This window comes from Vombatus ursinus, unplaced genomic scaffold, assembly GCF_900497805.2.
Source record: "Vombatus ursinus unplaced genomic scaffold, bare-nosed wombat genome assembly UNPS02014863.1, whole genome shotgun sequence".
In the NCBI taxonomy this organism is placed as follows: Eukaryota; Metazoa; Chordata; class Mammalia; order Diprotodontia; family Vombatidae; genus Vombatus; species Vombatus ursinus.
The window spans coordinates 7,349,423-7,362,111 of NW_020954641.1; the positions used below are offsets into that span (position 1 = coordinate 7,349,423).

At 39.7% G+C, this 12,689-nt stretch overlaps 1 protein-coding gene across 2 annotated transcripts in view; it reads right to left on the minus strand.

Annotated features, from left to right (window-relative positions):
- NEURL1B (neuralized E3 ubiquitin protein ligase 1B) overlaps nt 1-12,689 on the minus strand; it is a 91,035-nt gene that overhangs the window by 23,281 nt on the left and 55,065 nt on the right. For both annotated transcript variants that reach the window (XM_027841785.1, XM_027841784.1), the window contains exon 4: nt 5,356-5,481. In XM_027841785.1, the coding sequence (XP_027697586.1) occupies nt 5,356-5,481 (126 nt within the window). The remainder of the gene's footprint in view (nt 1-5,355; nt 5,482-12,689) is intronic.

The following is a 12,689-nucleotide window of genomic DNA, read 5'->3' on the forward strand; positions in this document are numbered from 1 at the left end:
AGCATGTTTCTCTGATAAAGGTCTCATTTCTCAAATATATGGAGAACTGAGACAAATTTAGAAAAATACAAGTCATTTCTCAATTGATAAATGGTTAAAGGATATGAATAGAGTGTTCAGAAGAAGAAATCAAAGCTATCTATATTCATATAAAAATGCTCCATATTACTATTGATTAGAGAAATAAAAATTTAAACAACTCTAAGGCACTCAGATTGGTTAACATGACAGAAAAGGAAAATGACAAATGTTGGAGGGGATGTGGAAAAATTGGGACATTAATGCACTGCTGGTGGAGTTGTGAACTCACCCAACCGTTCTGGAGAACAATTTGGAATTATGCCCAAAGTGCTATAAACCTGTGCATATAGGTCTGCATCCCAAAGAAATCAAAGAAATAGTCAAAGGACCTATATATACAACAATATGTATAGCAGCTCTTTTCATAGTGGCAAAGAATTGGAAATTGAGAGGATGTCCATCAATTGGGAAATGGCTGAACAAGTTGTGGTGTAGAATTGTAATGGAACACTATTATCCTATAAGAAATGATGAACAGGATGGTTTCAGAAAAACCTGGGAAGACTTATATGAATTATTGCAAAGTGAAGTGAGCACAACCAGGAGAACATTGTACAAAGGAGAACAACAATACTGTATGATGGTCAACTGTGAATGATTTAGTGATTCTGACCAATACAATGATCCAAGACAATTCTGAAGGACTTTATGATGAAAAATGCTACCTACTTCCAGAGAGAATTGATGGACTCAAAGTGCAGATTAAAGCATATTTTTTTCACTTTTAAGATTTTCTTTCCTCTTTTTTTTCTTTTGCAACGTGACTAATATGGAAATACGTTTTGCATGATTTCACATGTATAATTAATATCACATTTCTTGCCTTCTTAATGGGGATGGGAGGGGTGGGTGGGAAAGAGATTTGGAACTCAAAATTAAAAAAGGAATGCCAAAAATAAATAAATAATAAATTTATTTAAAATTTTTTTTAAAGAGGGTAGAGACACTTTTATTACCATCTTTATATTTCTAGTACCTAACATAGTAGCTTATATATATATACATATATATGTATATATATTTTTATATAGTAGTCATTTAATATATGTTGAATTAAATTGAATCTAAGAAAACAAAAAAAGAAAAGTTCCAAGGAAATTTGCCCATGTACCACCACATTAGCTAAATGCCCTCTTGGTGGAAACAAGCTATACACAAAGAAAAAAGGAAATCCCTTCTCTGATAGCACCTGTTATAAGGGTCATTATAGCTGACCTCTCAGGAAAAAGTTGGGGGTGGAATAAAGTCCCCAATTATCTATGAAAAGAAGTCTCCCACAGTGGCAGAAATCATTTGAAATGGTTAATCATCTACCACTGGCTTCAATAGCAGCTCTGAATCTGGGAGACAAGAATACAATAAATATAGAGGGAAAGATGTGGGGGCCAAGAGAGGACATGGGGCCTCGTGTGTATGTGGGGGGGGGGCTTGGTTAGGCAAGTGAGAACAGATGGAGTCAGTGAACGACAACATTTTTCAGTGGAGCTTTTGATATCTGATAACTCAAATGTCTCATTTCAATCCTTCAGCTTGTCTCACTGAGCAGCTCTGGCATTGCTAGGAAGACAGAGAATCAGACTGATGACCCATTTTTTTTATAAGAGGAAGGATCCAGGTTGTTTAAGTTACCTAAAGAATACTGAGGGGTTTGGAGGAATATTCACCACTGGATCGCCATATTCACTTCCCCTTTAATTCTTAGTTCCAGGACAAGAAAATGGAAGGAAGGAAAATAAAGGACGAGGGTTTGCAGAAAGAAAATGTCAAATTCACCATAAGCTGACTAAATTTTAAATGGGTCTAGAGGCAGAATAATAATAATAATAGCAGCTAGCATTTATATAGTGCTTTAAGGTTTGCAAAGCACTGTACATGCATTTGCCAAATGTGCACTCATTTGTCAAAGGCAAAGGCTAGTAATTTCACAGAATCACATGTACTCAAGAGTTGGAAGAGAGATGTCTATTCCAATTGGGTTTGAGCAGAAATTCTCTCGCCTTCATCATTTGGATGGATCATTCCAGTGATCATGCACTTCATAACTTCCTGAAGGACTCTGCTGATGACAGGCCTTATTATCTTCCAGGATACCCATTCCACTTTGGGATAGATTTAATAGTTAAGAAGTTTTTTCTTATATCTGAAATCTGTCTCTCTGTAATATTGACCTGCTCTCAAGGGCCAAGCAGAACAAGTCTAACCCTTCCAGTTGATATCTCTTCTAATACTTAAAGACAGCATTCATTTCTCCTTCCCTACCCCCTCCACCAAAGTATTTCTTTTTTGAGGATCAATATTCCTAGTTCTTTCAAGAATATTCATATATCACATTAGGTAGCTAGGTTGTACAGGAGATGGAGAGCTTGGCTTGAAGTCAGGAAGACTAGAGTTCAAATCCAACCTCAGACACTAGCTGAGTGATCCCAGGAAAGCCCCTTAATTGCTATTTGCCTTAGTTTTCTCATTTGAAAAATGGAGATAATAATAGTACCCATCCATCAGAATTGTTGTGAAGATAAAATGAAATAACCAGGTTTGGCAAACCTTAAACACTACATGTTTTCATTGCTGCTCTCATTTTACAGGCCCCTGACCATTCTGATCACTCTACTTTGGACCCGGTCCAGCATGCGAGTGTCCTTCCTAAAAGTGTGGTGCCCAGAGCTGAACACAGTGCTCCAAAATAGTGGGTTCATCTTTTTCAAGAAGAGGTTGAACAAGTGTCAGTTTTGTAGAAAGTACTCTTGTTCAAGAATGGGCTGTACTCGAAGGCTTCTGAGGGCCATTCCAGCTCTAGGATTCTGCACTGACCAGGGCAGAGTGTTATGGGATTATCACCTCCCTCATCCTGGACACTATGCTTCCATTAATTCAGGTTCAAACTGCATTAGTTTTTTGGCTGCTATACCATAAATTATTAAACTGTTATATAAACATGGTATTAAACTTGTGTTCCCTTTGCCTCATTTCCTAGCCACATCTAGCCATGCCACTTTCTCATACCTTTGCAGCTGATTTTTTTGAACCGAGGCATGGGTCTTTACATTTGTCTCCATTACACATCATTTTATTGGATTTAACTCCTCCTGCTAGCCTGCTGAGATTTTACCTAGATCTTGAGCCTGTCATCCAAGTTGTTAGCTATCCCTCCCAGTCTTCTATGTCATCTGCAAATTAGATAAGCATGATAATTATTGTTGTTTAATTGTTTAGTCATGTCTGACTCTTCATGACCCCATGGACCATAGCACACCAGGTTCTTCTATCCTCCATTCTCCCTTGCAGTCTGTCCAAGTCCAAGTTCATTGGTTTTTTGTTTTGTTTTGTTTTGTTTTGTTTTAGGCAATTAGGGTTAAGTGACTTGCCCAGGGTCACACAGCTAGAAAGTGTCAAGTGCTTGGTCTGAGGCCAGATTTGAACTCAGATCCTCCTGACCTCAGGTCAGTGCTCTATCCACTGTGCCAACTAGTTGCCCCCTACAGGTTCATTGTTTTCATGACACTATCTCTTCATCTGATCCTCTGCCGTCCTCTTCTCCTTTCGCCTTCAATCTTTCACAATATCAGGGTCTTTTCCAATGAGTCCCATCTTCTCATTATGTGGCCAAAGTATTTAAGCTCTGATTTTAGTATTTGATCTTCCAGTAAATAGACTGAATTAATTTCTTTAAGCATTGACTGATTTGATCTCCTTGCTCTCAAAAGTCTTCTGCAGCACCACAATTAGAAAGTGTTAATTCTGTACCACTCAGCTTTCCTTATAGTGCAACTCTCACAGCCAAACATTGCCACTGGAAAAACCATAGCTTTGACCTTTGTCAGCAAGGTGATATCTCTGCTTTTTAGTATGCTATCCAGATTTGCCATAGCTTTCCTTCCAAGGAGCAAGCATCTTTTAATTTCATAGCTGCAGTTGCTGTCTGTAGTGATCTTTGAGCCCAAGAATATAAAATTTCACACTGCTTCCCCTTCTTCTCCCTCTATTTGCTAGAAAGTGATGGGACCAGTTGACAAGATCTTAAGTTTTTTGATGTTAAGCTTCAAGCTAGTTTTTACACTCTCCTTTTTCACCCTCATCAAGAGGCTTCTTAATTCCTCCTTGCTTTCTGCCATCAGAAGCATGATAAGTATGCCTTTAATCCAAGTTATTGATAAATAATGTCAAACAGAACCAAGCCAAGGGATTTCCTCTGCTTAGGCAGACATTACTGGATTCTTGAACTTGGCTTTCTCCTTCCATGTTCTCTTTCTTTTTAATTCCTCTTCCCTACTCACGCTTCTTCTCTCTCTGTCCAGTGCTATTCCCTTCTGTTTATCTCTCATGTCCTATTCAACCTCTTCTCCCCAAACAGCTTGCTCTGTACCCATGGTCTGAGAGAAAAACAACCAGGAGTGTAACTGCATTCATATTCTTCTCTGCTCAGGTCACACAAGTCTTGTTGAACAGGTTTCCCTCCAGCACTGGTATATTCTTGGGAAAATGAACTCTTAACAATGTCCTACATTCATCTTTAGATTGATATTTGGAAGAGTTTACAATCCATTCAAATTTAATCCAATCTGAGCAGTAGCCTCTGTTAGAATTTCTCTAAAGATCAAACTCCATCTAGGAAACAGGAGGACCACAGGTATGCAGTTTCCTTGTGACTGACACAATTTAAATATATATATATATATATTATATATATATACACACACACATATATATATCATGCTTTATATGATTGTACATATATAATCTATATCAAATTGTTTACTGTCTTAGGGAGGGAGAAAATTTAGATCTCAAAATTTTATGAAAAATGAATGTGAAAAATTGTCTTTACATGTACTTGAAAAAATAAAATACTATTAAAATTATATATCACACATATGCATATATATACACATATATATTTATAGTCTCTTCTCAAGTAACTTCCAAGTTAAAACTCTATTATTACTACCCTTTTGGTAAACCAACAAGAATTTATTAAGTACCTAATGCATGCCAGGCACTGTGCTAAGTGCTGATTTGGCCTTCATTTTTAGATTTTTCCCTTCTCATCTTCCCAGGATCATTGGTCTGGCATAACCACACCTGAGAGGACAGCAGAGGTAAGGAAGGCATGTAGGGAGAGAACAAGGAAGGAAATGGGATGGTAAAGATGGCCACAAGCCACTCTTGGTCTACACCTTAGAAAATACAGTTTTAGTTCCAATGAGAAGGCGAGCTCCTGAGGTGGCAGCCTCAGGCCATACCCTCTGAATTCGCCGCGTCCTAAGGGCTCCTTACCTAGTGAGGACTCAGAAGCTGAAGACGACCTGTTCACACTGAAGGCCATGTCTGAGTCACTGTCGTACTGCGAGCCGCTGGGGGATCCTGAGGGAGAAGCAGTCACTGGGCTAGATTGCAGGGTGCCTACAAAACCAAAGGGAAAAAGAAGCCAGTCAGTGGTGGCTGGATAAACCTCTTGGGAAGGAAGGAATTCCTCCCACAAGGACTAAAACACTGGTTTGCTCACATCATCAACGCTGAGGAGGCAATAGGTTTAGAAGGAGAAGACCTGGAGATTCAAATCTTGCTTCTTGGAGGCCGGTCACTTAACCTCCTTAAATCCAAACGTCTCCTGTAAAACGAGGCTTAGTACTATGTACTCAGTTTGTCTCCTGGGGTTGTTGGAGAAAAGGGCTTTTTGAACCCTAAAGCACTATTAACAACAACAACAACAATAGTAATGATAATGATAGTGACAAGGATGATGGGCGTGCTGGAGCCAGCTCAAACAGGCTTGAGAGCCAACCGCTACATTTTCAATGTGAGCATTTATACTTCAGAAATCAGCTAACGCTACAAATCAAGACTTAATTTATTGTTTTGTTGATTGTCTAAAGAGTTAAGAAAATGATGGAAAAGATGTCAATAATGCAGATTAGACTTAAAAGTGTGTCTCCCTTTTGGGAGAACCAAGTTGTTAAACATTTACCAGCACATCCCTGATAAATAGCTAACATTTATACAGTGCCGTAGAGTTTGTAAAATACTTTACTCATACTGTCTCATTTGATCCTCACAACAAACTGGTCAGGTAGGTACTATTATTCCCATTTTTTTACAGATGAGGTAACTGAGGCAAACAAAGGTTCAGTGACTTGCTTGTGGTCACACAGCTAGTAAGTGTCTGACACTGGATTAGAACTCAGGTCTTCCTGACTCCATGTCTACATATTAATTAATATTCTGCAATTAATTCTATAATGTCTATAATTAAATTTTATTCATTATATTTACATGTGTCCTTGTCATCTCCCTTGATAGACTCTAAACTCTTTAAGGAGAGGGCCTTGTGGTATTCTTCGAATCTCCTCCAGGTACCTAGTAGAAGACTTTGCATATGATGGGTGCAGAATGAAGGCCACCATATGCAGAAGTGCTTCACAGGCAATACATCCATCTGCTGCTACTGTTAAGCATGACAAACCCACTGGTTTCCCCCAATTCACTTCTGTTCCACCTAACACTTTAAGAGAAATAGCAACGGCAACTTATGTGACTTATGTGCTTTATGGTGATTTTCCTCACAACCAATCTGTCAGGTAGGTAGTGCAACCTTAATTTGACAAGTGAGGAAACTGAGGCTCAGAGCAGCCAAGGTTGCAGTGCCAGGATGAGATCATTTAGTTAGGGAAAACTGCTCTTGGGACTCATATAGATTGAAACCCCACATAGGATTATGTAGGGGGCAGCCTGGCATTCTGGCTTCTAATGGATTTTGGATAGCGTTTGGCACATGGTTCCTGCTGCCATCTCCTCATTTTCTAGATCGGTGGTAAGGGGTGGGAGTCCTTGCCACCTGCTGGCATGTTCCTCCAGACATTTCCAACTTTCCAACACTGATACTTCACATTACCCTTCTGTTTCCCAAGACTGAAGAAACTAGGGTGCTGGTGGATGTCCTGGAGATGACCACAGGAGAATGCGGTGTGTGGAGTATGGAGGTAGGAGGGATGAGAAGGCTGTGGTGAGGATAGAGATGTGCAAAGCTGTGTCTGCATTGGCTGGGTTTGAATCTGTTCATTTGCCACAGAGCTAGAAAGATATTTCAGTCAGGTGTTCCAGTCCTGTTCTAGTCCCACGTAGATTGCAAACTCTTGGAGGGAAGGGTCCATGCGTTTGGCTCCTTTATTATTTTTGAGGATATATTTTTTGGGGCTTTTCATTTATGAATCAAAGTCTGCGATAGCATGTTGCTTACTTTTCAATTAAAATCACAGTTTTATATGTTGAAGCAATGTTTCAGACCTCATGCAGTGACCCCTGTGGGGGATGACCAAGACGCGTAGAGCGCCAAACAGCATCATATTAAAGAGAAGCTCCAGGTGTCAATGGTGGCATGAGTGAAAAAGGGACTGGATGGGTAGAGTGGTGGCACAATGGATAGAGAACTAGGCCTAGAGTCACGAAGACCTAAATTAGAATCTGGTCTCAGATACCTCAGACAGTTTCATGACCCTGGGCAAGACATTTAACCTTTATTTGCCTCATTTTCCTTATATGTAAAATGGAGATCATAATAGCACCTTCCTCACAAGATTGTTGTGAGGATCAAATGGATAACAATTGTTACATGCTTAGCACAGTATCTGGGACATATTAAGCACTATACAAATCATCATCATCATTATCCAGAGTCAGAACACTTGAGCTTTAACTTTGGCTCTGCTACTTACTATCTGGGTAAGATCCTTGTTTAGTCTCAGTTTCCTTATCTGTAAAGGGAGAGGGTCGGGCCAGAGCAGTGATTCTCATACTTTTTTGTGTGCTAGACTCCTTGGGGAGTCTGGTGAAGCCTATGGGCCCTTTCTCAGAACAATGTTTTTAAATACATAAATAAAATGCAAAGGATTAAAAAGGAAACCAAAGATCAGTGAAAACAAAGATATATTTTTCCTCAAATCTATCCATGACTCTCCCCCACCCAAAGAACCCCGGGCTAAACAATGGCTAAGCCCCCTCAACCCTAAATTCTATTTCCTCCTGAATTGTCAGCTCTTTTGACTGAGCTGTTTTCTCCCATTTAGGTTCGGGTGCTGGGGGTGGTGAGGAAGAGAAGAATGGATGAATGAAGAACTTTGCCTTACTCAACTCTTCCAAGCAGGAAAGGCGTCTCCCCTCTCACCATCTGCTAGGAGCAGGGGAGGCTGGGGGAGCCCCAGCAGCTGCTACTGTCTCAGCACTCAGTTTTCAGGTCAGCAGGTGGGTGCATAGGGAGGAGACCTTCAGTTAATCAGTAAGTATTGGTTCACTTTGTGCTGTTGCTAAGCTAGTTGTCTTAGGGGTCCAATCCAAAAAGGTAGATTGAATAGATATTAAATCAGTAGTTCTTAACCTGGGGTGCATGAACTTGGTTTTTAAAACGATTTATTTATTTTTCATTTTCAACTTTCACCTTTATAAGATTCTGAGTTCTGAATTTTTCCCCCTCCCCTACTCTCTCCTCCCCAAGATGGCATGCAATCTAATATACATGTACAATCATATTATGCATATTTATAAACTTCTTTTAAAAAAATATTTCAATAACTATTAAATGTAATTAATTTCCTATATATTCTATTTTATGCATTTAAAAATATTGTTCTGATAAAGGGCCCACAGGCTTTACTAGACATTTTATTTCTAATATTTCTATATTTTATATATGTTATAATTATATTTATAATATTTATATTATATTGATAAGTAAATCAGCAAAGGGGTCCATGATACAAAAAAAGGTTATGATCTCTGAACTAGAGAGAAAGCTATTATATACCTCTAGGAAATCAAAAACAGAAATAAAAGTCCAACATAGATAAAAATATTCATAGCAGTACTCTTTGTATTAGCAAAAAAACAAATCTTGAAATAATGATAGCTAATAGGTCATATTTATGCAGCACTTCAAGGTTTGCAAAGCACTTTAAAAATATGATCTCATTTGATCCTTACAACAACCCTGGGAGGGAGGTGCTATTGCTGTCCCCATCTTGTAGATGAGAAACTGAGGTGGGTAGTAGTTAAGTGACTTGTCTGGGGTCACACAGCTAGTAAGTGTCTGAGGCCATTTCCTGAGGTCTCCAGTTCCCACTCACAGTCTCCTAATTGTGAGCTCTTTGAGGTAGGACTGTCTTTGGCCTCTTTTTGTATTCCCAGCACTTAGCATGGTGCCTGACACATAGCTGGTGCTTAATAAATGGTTATTGATGGACAGTCTGTTGCCCAGCTTGTCAGGTCTTTCTGACTCCAGGTCCATAGCTCTGGTCACTGCATCACCTAGCTGCCTCTGGAAATTGGGTGCCTGTTTGATTGGGGAATGGCTGAATGAATCGTGCTATATGAACAGAATATTATTGGACAGTAAGAAATTATGAATATAAAGAAATCAGAGAAATATGATGAGTTGTATGAATTGAGATATAGTAAGGTAAGCAGAATCCAAATACACACTGACTTACAACAATGTAAATGAAAAGGTCACCTTACAGCAACCGAACTCTGAGGAAGTGAAAGCACCAGTTGGATCCAAAGAACAGCTAAGGATCTGTTTACCACTATGGAGAGAAAGGGACTTCTTAGGGAAAATGCCATATATGTGGTCAGATGTGGTCATGGTATTGGATGCTTTTGCTTAATTTTCTTTCTTTTCTTTTCTTTTTCTGTTTTTTTACCCACAAGGAAGGGTTCAATCAAGAGCAGGGAGGGTTGGGTTTTATTTATTTTTTTCCCGTCTTTTTCCCAGAAATGACTGATATTAAGACAATAGGCATTGTTACGTTGATCAACAAACATTTATTAAGACCTTACTATGAAACATTAGGAAAAAAAATAAACTAGATAGTAGGGTCTTGCCATCACCATGGCAACATAATTGCTACTTTCAGTACCTTTAGGAGGCTCTGGGAAATGACACAACGGAAGGTTCGGGACACAGCCTAGCTACGGTCCAGACTAACAGATCATGAAGTGGTGCAGGCCATGAACTTGAATCACAGCCTGGAAGGAGCCCAGCGTTCATCGACTTCAATTTTTCATAAACAAGGATCTCTTTTCTGGTATTCCTGATGAACAAGCATACACCTGTCTCACCTGAAGACCTTCAGTGAAGCATGACTTCTACCTTCCAAGGAGGCCCCATCCTGCTTGTGGGTAGCTATAATTGATAAGAAGTTTTCCCTGACGTTAAGCCTAAGTCTGTCTCTCGGCACATTCCACCCGCCGCTCCTACTTCTGTGCTCCAGGGCCGAGCCAAATAAGTCTAACCCCACCTTTACAAGACAGTTACCCTGACCCCTGCCCTGTGGAAGTCTAGTCTTCTCTCCCTAGCTCCTTCAAAAGTGTGGCCTGGTCTCCAAGTCCCCCTCTCAGTCTTCCAAGGAGGTTGTGAGCTCTTCGAGGGCTGGAACTGTCTTTGCCTCTTTTTGTATTCCTAGCACTTAGCACAGTGTCCAACACGTAGTAGGTGCTTAATAAATGGTTAATGACAGACAGTCTGTTGCCCAGCTTGTCAGTGGCCTTCATACGATGTGGTGCTCAGGACTAAACACAGTGCTCAAAGATGTTTGACCAGGGAAGAGTACAGTGACATGATCCCCTCCTTCATTTTGGGTACTCTGTCCCTCGACGCAAATAAAGGTCATATTCAATTCTGACTCCTCAGAGGCCATATCATATTGCGTTTGTGATCAAAGAAATCTCTTGAAATGAGAAGGCCTGCGGTCATGGCAGCCTCCTCCCTTGATGTCGGAGGGAAACAAGGAAGTGAGAAGGAAGCTAGGCTAAGTATTTGGGAAGGAGAGAGAAGGACCAAATCTAATAAGAATAACGGATTATATTTCTATGGCACTTTAAAGTTTACAAAATGCTTTGCCTCTCACACACACAAAAACCCATTAAGTGGTTAACTCAAGTTTGATTATCACCGTTTTATGGTGGAAGAAACTAAAGCTGAGGGTGGTAGAGTGACTTGCCTGGTCACATGGCTAGTAAATGGTAGATCCAGGCCTCCCGACTCTGAAGGCCTGGGTCCTCGCACTATATTATGTTTTGATAAGTCAATATAGAAATCCATGGAAAACTCCCCTGGGTATTGATGGGGAGGAGAAAATGAAATTTATATGTGCCAGGGTGGTCCAATATCATAGAAAGGTTGCTGGGTTATAGAGAACCTGGGTTCAAATATCAGACTTGGTCATCTGTATGATCAATTATTCAATCCACATATATTTACATGCCTACTTCCAGGCAGGTGGGAGGCTAAGGGGGGCCAAGACAAAAGTCAAACAATACTTGTTCTTGAGGAACTTATGATCTAGTGAAGGGGGTCAATAGATATCCATACAAAATAGATGCAAGATAATTTGGGATGAGGAGGGGGGAGTTACTAGCAGCTGGGGGTGCCAGGAAAGGCCCCATGGAAGAGGTGGCATGTGAGCTGGGCCCTGAAGGAAGTTAGAGATTCTGAGAGGCAGGGATGAGGAGGAAGGGCATGCTAGCCATGGGGGACAGCCGGTGAAAGGCATGGAGAAAGGAGATAGAGGATGTCACATGTGAGGAACCCCAAAAAAGCCAGTTTGGCCAGTGAGTGCCAAGCAGGAGTTTATATTGATCCTATAGGTTTTCACTTAATCTCTCTGGGCCTGTTTCCACAACTATAATATGAAGGAACTGTATTAGATAACTTGGGGATGTGCATTATTATGTAGTGTGAGTGTACAAATCCAACATTATCACACAAATAAATCATATTTCATCAGGATTCTGATAAGTGTTTTATATTATATTCATCTATGTGTAAGTCTCATGTCTCCTTTTCCCTATTAGACTGTTAGTTCCTTGAGGTCAGAGACCATGTCTTAATAATAAGGGATTATTGATAATAATATTTAATCAATAATAGATTATTTATAAACTATACAAGTGTAAAAATAAATTATTAACATGTATAGCTATTTTAATTATTATGCATAATAAATTTATCATTTTATTACATATTTATTTATATAGTATCTACTATGTGCTGAGCACTGTGCTAAGTAGTTTACAGATATTATTATCTCATTTGATCCTCACAACAACCCTAGGAAGTATTATTATCCCTATGTTACAATTGAGGAAACTGAGGCAAATAGAGGTTAAGTGACTTGCCCAGGGTCACATAGTAAGTGTCTGAGGTCATATTTGAACTCAGTTCTCCCTGATTCTAGACCCAGTGCTCTATCCACTGTGCCCTCTAACTGTTCTTATTCTTCTTGTATTCCCCTAGTCTTAATACAACACTTTGCAAATGGTAGGCATGTAACAAATATTTGTTGAACTGGATCTCCTTGGCATGTGCAATGTCCTCAGCCAGCAGGCAGACAAAGCATTGGAATATTGCAGCAGTCAAATAAAAAAATTAGCCCTGTGAAATGTGAGAAATCTGGCAGTGTTGCACACAACTTCTTTAAAATGGACTTACCCAGAGCAGAACCAGGAGAACGTTGTACGCAGTAATAGCTACATTGTGTGATGACTAATATTGATAGACTTAGCCCTTCTCAGTAATACAAGAATCTAAGACATCTCCAAAGGTCTCATGATGGAAAATG